At 37.1% G+C, this 10,694-nt stretch overlaps 1 protein-coding gene across 1 annotated transcript in view; it reads right to left on the bottom strand.

The window, feature by feature from the left end:
• Nucleotides 1-4,168: 4,168 nt before the first annotated feature.
• The window catches only part of LOC144967389 (uncharacterized), a 6,991-nt gene continuing 465 nt past the window's right edge, over nt 4,169-10,694 (bottom strand). The window contains exon 2 of the mRNA XM_078904532.1: nt 4,169-6,396. Within this exon, the coding sequence (XP_078760658.1) occupies nt 4,251-6,396 (2,146 nt within the window). The 3' untranslated portion in view covers nt 4,169-4,250. The remainder of the gene's footprint in view (nt 6,397-10,694) is intronic.

Genomic DNA, 10,694 nt, shown 5'->3' with positions numbered 1-10,694 from the left:
CCTCCAGGATTTTAATGGATAAGTGTCTTTCATTGCATTTTTCATAGAAGCGTTTGAAAAGTCCCATGATTGAGATTTTTTGCTAAGATGAGGGTCATTAAAATCGAACGATATTTGTAGGACGAGTTTTCTGGCCATTTTTAAAAATTCAAGATTTTCCAGAGTACGGCAGTTAACTGGTTAAGTAAGTTTGTAGATCCGAGGGTTGATGGAAAGTCGTGCATCTCCCTTCATAGTTTCTGAACGAATCGTTCTACAAATAAAATTATAATCAAATAAAATCTTAAAAGTCTCAGAAATACACTGTTTCATTTTTTATTTTTCGTTACAAAGACAATGCCTTTGTCAACACGTAAACACGTGCGACAACGATATCGCCCCTATTTGGATCACCCCCCTTGACGTATGAAATATACAGTGGTGGGGGCGCTTAAGTGCTCACCTAGCAGCAGAGGTTAACCTGTCGACCGTCACTAGACCATCCCGGAAAGCCATTTGATTTCGGGCGCCTCACGTCGGTCTGACGTGGTTCAGCGCGAATTGAATGGTGATCCAACCTGGCGCCCGAATAGGGTCGCTTCACGGCGTGCCTACCGGACACTCACATCGCGCTCGGAAGACTGATTCGAGACCCGTTTGCTGCGGTTCTATATACTCTTGGCAACTGTGTCTGCCTCACACTACGGTGCAGCCTCCTCAAAATTCCAGTCAGGGTCTAATTTCTTTATCAGTCGCATAGCGTGGCGACTAGATTGTATAAAGTCGAGACAATCCATGGTCTCCTGCCACCGTTTCTTCCTTCCTTGTACAGCATTTCCAACTCCTCCGTTCATATGGGGTGAAGAATTTCTGTTTGTTCCGTGGAATGGAGCGGTGAGCGCTCTTTACCAACAACCTGATTATGCTCAAATCTGATTATGTTCTATGACTTGAGAGGATAAATAGAGCAGACCTGCTCGATATAGGAAGTAAATTCCTCCCAGTTATCCTTCCTGAAGTTCCATCTGCAGAGTGGGAGAGACTGCACCCTCGGGATTGTCAACCCAGCTGTGACAAGTACTGGCCTGTGCCGGCTATGTGGGAAGTCGCCAGGACTGTCCGCTTAACCTGCAACGGTTCCCCGTCGCACCCTTCGTCCCAAGGGTGAGGTCAGGAGTGAACTCCTTATTATGGCAGGTGCCCCTGAAGGTACCCTTGGCCGTAGGATCCTACACTAGGTATAGATGATTACAGTCCATCCATGAGTGAAGTTGTCTACCCGCCTCATTTCAGTCTCGATAGCCTAATCGTGGTGAGACCGGTGGTATAGTCCAAGTCGCTCTAGGTGGTTTGTAAATGTGCAAAAACAGCCCAACTACATCCACGGATATTTTATCCAGTCCAGAGCTGTCGTAACGCTCTCTATGACCTTTACATTCGAAGGCTCTTTAGCATTAAATCTAACATCTCCTTTGAGCCTCGAAATGTCCTCTCGCTGGACCATCGTATAGCCCGGGATCTTGAATCAAGAAGATTCTGCGCCTGATTAAAGATGGGTCTCCTGTAGTAGGAGAATGTCAACGCTATGGACGCCATTGTAGCTTTGATAAAAGGTCATTTTTGGCCATACTCTGACTCGATATTGAGAGACAATATGTGCGTCTGGTCGCTGACTCTGATATCGCATTTTTCATCTGAAGATGTATTGGGATTTTCGCTGATTTCTCGACAGCGCCGACGACCCTGGCGACACAATCGCGGTGTTATTTGGCTAGGAGGCCGACCGCTTCGCCATTGAATTTGGGAGTGCAACGTGCCTTCAGAACAGAATTTGGCTTTGTCTTTTCTTGTGAGGGCATGTTAAAGACCAAGTTTACATTACACCGCTTCCAGCAAGTATGGATGACTTGAAAGATCGAATAACAGCTACAATCAACAAGGTGGACCGTGACATGCTGCGGCGCGCTTGGGATGAATTCCCATAAATGGAATGTTGCTTGATGTTGTCTGCGCAACCGGTGGTGGCCACATTGAACATTTATAATACATGAAATAAAAACTTGAAGTTTATACTACACATGTGTCAAAATCGGTGTTTTCTATTGTTTTTATTATTTAAAAATCGCGTGATAGTTTTGCCATTATTCTTTTTGAATCACCCTGTATTTTAACTGTTATACTATTGTGGAAATAATCATTAGATCAAAACGAATCTTTAGAGCCATAACGATCAAAATCGACCCGGTAAAAAAAGTCTCATTACCTAAATTAAATATCATCCATTACAGATGATAATGCGTAAATCATATGTTTTTTTTTTTGGTTTCTTTTATTATTTTTGTTTGTTTGTTTTGTTTGTTTGCACACGCATTTTTTCGATTCGATACAAAAATTAAATCAGTTCACCCATAGCTAATCTATTTATTCCATAAACTATCATAATGCGCGAATATTGGTTTACAAACCCGAAATTATGCCTACAGTCCAGTAATAAAGTTGGTTGGCAACTCATTGTAATCGGTTTATGACCGATCATTATTCCCTAGCAGATTTTATTAATAATCATTTGGGCCAACGGGTGATAAAATTACTCTTAATTTAGGAAAAGGTTTGCAAGTTACTCGTATATCAATATGTAAATTTTTGTTTAATTTGTCAGTAATTTCGTGTTTGTTGGCAAAAATTTAACATTGCTGTGCGATATGTTTTTTGTCCTCAACCCTACAAAAAAAATAAGAATAGTAGATGTCGTTTATGAATTCTAATATGAAAGAAGAGGAAATGGAATGTGTAATTTACTTTTCAAATTATTGAACAGCAACAGTTTTAATTATCTTAAAACTTGTGTTTAATGTTTAGGAATTCAGTTGAAACATTTTTCATGGAAGAACGAGAATATTGATGATTTAGATCATGAGTATGATGATAATGACGACGTTGATAATGATGATGATGATGATGATGATGATGATGATGATGATGATGATGATGATGATGATGATAATGATGATAACCAGAGCATGTCATTAATTCAAAATCTGTCAATAATTTTACGAACAATGTTGATGACCATTTCAGTCATCATTTACATTATATAATGTGAATCACGACTTTTCACTTACATCAAGGAGTAAAATTGTTGACGCTTGTGTGTATTACCGAAGGATTATGGATGCACATATTTTTAGATTAAATTGTTTTCACGGACATAGAGGCTCATGAGAGCTTGCTTTCCACTTCTTCATGCATGAGTATGACTGACTGGTAATGATGGTGATGGTATTGGTCGTGATAGTAATGATAATAACGATTAACGTAATGATTAAGAAGTTGACATCAACAAAGATCCAACGATGATAATGGGGTGATGTGATGATGCTGATAATGCCAATGATAATGGCCGTGATAATGGTGATGATGACGATAAACGAAATAATTAGGAGCTGACATCAACGAAGATCCAACGAGGAAGATGGGGTGATGTGATGACGCTGATAATGATGGCGTTGGTAGTGGTCTGTATGGCGGTGATGTTAACGTTTACTTTATTTTTACGACGTTGACGCCAACGGAGATCCAATGATGATGATGTGATGATGGTGATGATGGTGTTGACGGTGGCCGTGATAGTGGTGATGGTAACGATTGGCGTTATGACAACGTCAACGAGGATCCAACAATGATGATGCTGATGATGCGATGATGCTGATGATGTAGTTCATAGTTGTATTAATGGTTGAATGACACTTGCGACTACGATATGTTTATGATGAATTACACTTCCAAGCAAGTAACAGCATGTGTTCAACGTTAGTTTCAGTAGTCTTTTTAGTGTTTTTGTTTGTTATTTATCAATTTAATTTAATGTTATTCATTAATTTGTTGTTTTTTTCATTATTATAATGCGTATTACTTGTCACAGTTAAATCGGATTGACTCAAGATTAATTCAATATGAATCAGTGGTTTTGTTGTCTACTCAAAAGATTTCAACAAACACTTAATACCGGATTGGGGGGGGGGGACTTCGGTTTGTTTGAATGAGTATCAGTGGGTGAGAGATAGAGAGAAAGAAAGAGAGAGAGAGAGAGAGAGAGATATAGATAGAGAGAGAGAGAGAGAGAGAGAGAGAGAGAGAGAGAGAGAGAGAGAGAGAGAGAGAGAGAGAGAGAGAGAGAGGGGGGGGGGATTTGGTGATTTCGATAATGTCGACTTATCTGTTGATGAAAAAATACCTAATTAAATTACAACTAATCATCTCCCTCTGCATAACTAATCATAAAAACTACTATAATACTCTTTTAAATTCCACAACGATGGATCTCCCTGAAACCTTTGTGACTCAGGTGTTTTTCTTGCCGTTACAAACTCCCACAGCGACGTAAAGCGAGAGCTGAAAGCTTTGGTTGCGACGTATGGACATTTATCCTGAAGGTCTTTATAACAGTTTACAACAGCCATGCCGAAGTCATGGAAAGCTCGCTTGTTACCGAGATCATAAAGCTCTATCTCCCCGGCTACAAACGGTAAAATTCCGTACAGATACAAGTCATCGAACTGAAAGATAGGGACATGTTCTGATGCCTTCACAAGACTTGAAATAGTACTGACAGTCGTCAGCATAGCAAATCCCTTGCAGTAAGGACGCGTTCTGGATGATTTTGGAAATATACTTTCATCAAAGGCGTTTGGACCGGACCTTGGAATAGGCGCATTTTGGACAAGGAAACATAGCATTGCTTTTTCTCCTATTACGCTTGAAATGGCAGGAATTAGACCTTGGAGAAGTTTATCCGTGTCCACGAAGACGTCTTCGTCGAGTTTGAAGACAAACCGAGCTATAGGACAAAACGTGGTCACCCAACGAAAGCCCATCAGACCTTTTTGAGTTCTTGCTTCCGGTTTATCGGAGAATTCTCCCTGGACGATATCACCGAATTTTTCTTGGTCTTTATCGAGATTTCCTTGAAAATTCGGTGATGAGGTGAGTCCTACTAGGAATACGTGGGCTATCGTGAATGGTTGAAATAACGAGGCTTTTACGAACGTACTTCGTATTCTTTGCCTTTGCTCGTCGCTTTGAGGGATTGTGCTAATTAAAAACAGTACATCGATTTTATCAAGACTCTCACAAATAGATGGGTTGTTCATTGCATAATTGGTTGCTGTTTGATCGGACAAATTATCGACTGGACGGCCGTAATATTCTGTTTTGAATCGTAGAAGTCTCTCTTGAAACCCATCAGCGTCAATATTCGAAACCACATCGTGTTCTTGGTTCATTCCGACCACTCCATTCATTTCCCCAAGACTGTTATCGTTCGCTGAATTCCTCGAGTTAAAATTAGTGTCGTCACCAAAACGATTATCAAAACGGGGATCTAGACCATACGGAATAGTATTTTCTTGTGGCTGTTCACGCTGTTCATCTATAATGTTCAAATTTTCTCGTCTAATCCTCTGGTTGTCCTGTCCTAATTGTTTGAACTCTGAGCTGCGTTGGTTAATTGTTCCAAAATTATGATGAATTTGATTTTGCTGAGATTGAAATTGTAATCCTAAACGGCCCTGATTATTTGTATTTTGTACTCCTGGACTGGGTAACTGATTATGATTCTGTTGTAAATTGTTTTGTGGCTTAAATTCCTGTTCAACAGGCATTGCAGGAAAATCTAATTCTCTAGGGATTTGACCAATATTGTTCTGTTGAATTTCTTTGTGAATGTTATTAAATGTCTGAAAATTATTATCTATTGCAAAATGGTTGTTACCCGTTTTTGTCAAAACACTGGTATCCGTATTAAAGTCCTTAAGAACTTGCTCTTGTCCAACTGTCATCCGCGAATCGGCGTATTGGTTTACACTCCCTTGCCTATAATCATTTTCAATATTTATTTTGGACACTTCTACTTCAGTGTTTGAATAATCTTCTAGATCCTTTTCTTCTAGACTGTTATCATAATAAAATTCAGCCTTTTCCTCGTCGGCAAGTGTGTTTAGGTCTTCAGTCTGGAATAGGCCATCAATTACAACCGGTGTGCCGGCTGTATACAGAGTAGGCAAGTCGTGATCCGGATTACGGATAAGAATATCCACCTGAAGGAAAAATCGTTTCTGTTTTTCATCGGGATTCAACGACCCTGAAGTAGAGACAATATCTTGGATAAGAAGTGAAGACCCTTTGACGTATTCCCCTTGATGGCACATTGGAACATCCTGGTCTTCCGAAGATTTAATCTCTCGGACTGCGAATGTATCTATTCGATCAGAGGAGTAGCAAGATTTCTTGATGACAAACCAAACCACAGTGATGATGATGACTTGTATGATGATAGGGGCTATTTTACTAGATAGGCCCCGTCGACGACACCCAAAACAGTTCCAGCACTGCCCGCTTTTTATATCGATTGGTTTTGGTCTGTAAGATATAAAATAAAACAAAAAAAAAGAAGTGAGACACCCATTCACAATTAATTTTAATAAAGAAAAAAGTAGTCCTTCAGAGCCATTAGACTCATGGAGCCGGAGTTTATCCCAGTGTCTATAGCTTTAAACGGACAATATAAATTGCTTGCTATTCTTAGGATAGTAAGCAACGTTCTTCCAACGATCATTCAAACCAAGGGACCCAATCACTGCTGGGTGGACATTGGAAGGAGGGGGTGTTAGAAGAAAAAAAAAATCTCGATTTCACCCGGGATCGATCCCAGATCCATATGCGTGTGAAGTGAGTGCTTTACCAATTGACCCCCTTGAAAAAGAAGTAATCATATACAAATTTCGAGACCATTGAATCAAATTCCAGACAAATAATTGGTTTTGGACGGTGTATAGATACTGTTCTAGTATAAGTTTTATCTTATTGTCACAGGACGACCCAAATCTATCTAACAAATATGCAAAAGCTGCATTAAATATCACGGACCGTGTCAACAAGCACTTTTAACGTTTAGTGTAAAGTCATTACTTTTCGACAGCAGATATAAATCAAAACCGATCTACCCAAAATTGGACAAAGGTGGAAATAGGTACGGACGGCAACCAACTGATCTCACTTGTGTTGGATTCGAATAATATGCCTATTTATAGAAATGTCCCTTACGCTCCTAAACAAAAAGAAAATTGTGAAAAAAGACACCCCCCCCCCCCACCCCACCCCCACTGAAAAAATAAACCCAACAGAATATAACAAAATTAAAAAAACAAAACAAAAACAAACAAACAAACAAAAAAAACTTTTTTAAAAACGAAAATATAAAGACCATTAACGAATTAGCCAAAGCATTGTGGAGTCAATGATAACTATGTCACCATAACAGTTCATGAATATTGTAAATGTCAAGCCACCCTGGTCATGGTCATGGAATGGGTGAATAACTACAATGTAGACAAGCCCGAACAATAGACCTCACTTAGTTACTATTCCGGGGTGAATATCGTTGAAAATTGAATTTAAAATCCTGATTATGAAATATGAGATAAATTATTCCGCTATTATAGAAATAAAATACACCGTGTAAAATCGATGAAATGAATAAAATAAATAAATAAAAACATAACTAAATAAATAAATAAATAAATAAGTATAAACAAACCAATAAAAAAGATTTTTTTAAAATTAAATATTAAAAACAACAACACAACCCTCAAATTTCGTCATTTAATCAGATCATATCATTGTATCTCCATAGTTGTGGAACGGAACAGAAAAGAACAACTTTGCTTGATATCAATTGAGTCGGGCAACAGTATGTCACCTGAATAATAACAATAATAGAATTTTTTAAAAATAATAATAAAACAACAACAAAAAACAACAAAAAACAAACTAAGCAAAATACCCCCCCCCCCCAACCAAAAAAATACCCCAACAAAACAACAAACCCCCCCCCCCCAAAAAAAAAAAAAAACAACAACAAACAAACAAACAAACAAAAAACTTCACCTTACAATAAGTTTAACGGCCCAATTATTGATGGGTGAAAATCTATTATCATCACCATAACAATCATTATCGTCATTTGTATTACTAGTGCAATATTTGCGGGGAAATAAAGCCTATTACAATCAAGCACTCGTCTATTGTAATAATTATACTACTGTATTGTGGAAATTAATATAGATCAAGACGTAACATTTTAGGGGCGGTTTGGATCTTTTCTAAAAACAATTTAATTACCAATATTGGGTGCTTTTAATCATTCTGTATCGTCATTATAGGTTAAAAACATTTATGGTGAAAAAAATTAATTATCTTTGTTGATACCCATTTTGCGACCTAATTTGTCGTTCCACGAAAACTAATGAAGGAATAACCTCCATATTCTTCCCTCTTGTCAACATTGTACCATAGTGTGTCACCATAGAGAGATTTTACGGCTTTAGCTTATGGAATTTTTATTAGAAGATTACAAAGTTGAGAATCGAAATGTTATGACAAAATTGAGGTTAAAAATTCAGAATTAGGATTATAATTCAAAATTCACATATCTTATCCAAAAAATCTCTCTATGGTGACATAATACATTATCTCTGTGATAACTGTGGGAATTTTCAGACAATTTCTTTGAATAGATTCTGAGAAACTTTTGACACAGTATCTCATACCCTTAGAAAAATGACATATTGAGAAAATAGCAAAATACTCGTAGCTTCCCGTTTTTCACACTTTTCTTACTACCTGAACCATTTTCGACTGTGTTTTTCGTGCCTTTATAGTCTACTTCAAGAATTTGGACTTCAATTATATTATTTCTAAGATAATAAAGAATCATTCTCCACCAAAATATAAAAATCAATTTTTCGAAAGATTTTCCTAATAATTAGACCCAACCCGCCCCTTAAGCCATCAACCATCAAAATTGGTCCGGAAATAAAATCTGTAGGTGCGTACAAATGAATCTGGCAACATGGCGTACATATGGCGATTCCAAACGTCAACTTATGGACCGATCATTATGCCCCAGTAGGTTTTCTAGATAATCATTTGAGCCAACAGGTGATAGTTTGACCATTGATTTAATACAAGTTTGTTGGTTTCTTGTACACAAATGGGGGAAAAAAATTTTTATAATTATTTCTTTGGTTTACCAGTTATTCTTTGCTAATTGGCAAAAAAACAAAACAAACTAACATGAGTTGTACTGAACAATCTTGACCCCCAACCCTGTTTTATAAAAGAAAAAAAGAAAAGATTATTCAATTGTTATTAATGTCATCGTCATCATCAACATCATTATCATTTAAAAAATATATATTATTATTGTTATTATTATTATTATTATTATTATTATTATTATTATTATTATTATTATTATTATTATTATTATTATTATTATTATTATTATTATTATAATTATTATTATTATTATTGCTATTTTTATTATCATTATTGTTGTTGTCAAATGATCGAATGAATGAATGAATGAATGAATGAATGAATGCGTTGATTGATTGATTAATCAATTCATTATCATTGTTTTTCTATTGTAAACAAAGATGGATATGAAGCTGGAACGTCCCTCTGATGCTAGTATCGTCTTCTTAAAAAAAGAAATAAGTTGTCCTACTTGAGCCGAAAATACCACCGACATATCATCGAATTCATATAAGGATTTTACGGCGCTTGCGGCACATTTAGGTCAGTTCAGCTCCAGTAAAAAGGAGGAAATGGGATAGTCGAAAAAATTCTAGATTTACATTTAAAAGCACACAATAAAAATTAAAACAAAGGAGAATGGTTCAAATAGGGAACAGGTGTAGATTCCAAAGCATAGCATCAATGTGCTTATTTGAGATCACCTAAAAGTCTCATCCAGACACCAGCACAGAATCTTACTAAGAGGAATGCACTCAAATGCATACATTATACATTCAAAGCAACACCTATAACAATACATAACAGAGAAACGATTTACAAGGGAAAAAAATCATCTCCCAAAACGTTAAACTATCCATTCGACTGTTTCCTTCCCAACCAAAGACTCTGGTCATGGTCAGGACAAATCTTAGTAATCTCACTGCAAGACAAAGACAGAAAGCAATTGAAAAACAGATGTAGGGGTATAGAAGACACAGCAAGTACCTCCCTGTCCACTATGGGAGGCCGGGAACCTCACCCAGACATATATAATGACATCACCCGCCAGTATAAATAGATAATGTACATAAGGTGTGTAGTGTGTAGAACATATTTATGAAAACCACGGATAAAACTGTATAAATGCGATATTTTCTTAATGGTGTTTTGTCGGGTGGGGTAAAGCAAACATAGATTTTTCTAGAATAGAACATCTTTAGTTTTTGTAAATTAAAAAAATTAATATTCATGCTCATGAATTTATATATGAAAGAAAAAGTTGAGTTTATATAGAGAAATATCTACTTAACATTTTCAAGCACTTTACAAAGGATCCCTGGCCAACAGCAACACTTAACATGAAGGACGACACAAAACGCCTTTTGGCGATTTTACATTTTCCCCCGACAGAGACAATGCTGTTAACGGTCAGGTACTCATTTTACTACACCTGAGAACGGTGAGAGAATGTGAGTAAAGAGCCTTTTCCAAGGACTCAACTATGCGCTGCTGAGAGCGGGACTCGAACCCAGGACCGATCCAAAGGTGAGTGTCATACCGCAAGCCCACATAGCCGCACAACTTAATTTAAGTCATATTTTAAAAAAAAAACAAAAAAAAACTATAATTCTAAATGT

This window comes from Berghia stephanieae, chromosome 1, assembly GCF_034508935.2.
Source record: "Berghia stephanieae isolate SIO BIC M18660-M18661 chromosome 1, UCSD_Bste_1.3, whole genome shotgun sequence".
Lineage (NCBI taxonomy): Eukaryota > Metazoa > Mollusca > Gastropoda > Nudibranchia > Aeolidiidae > Berghia > Berghia stephanieae.
This window is presented reverse-complemented; position numbering and strand designations above follow the sequence as displayed.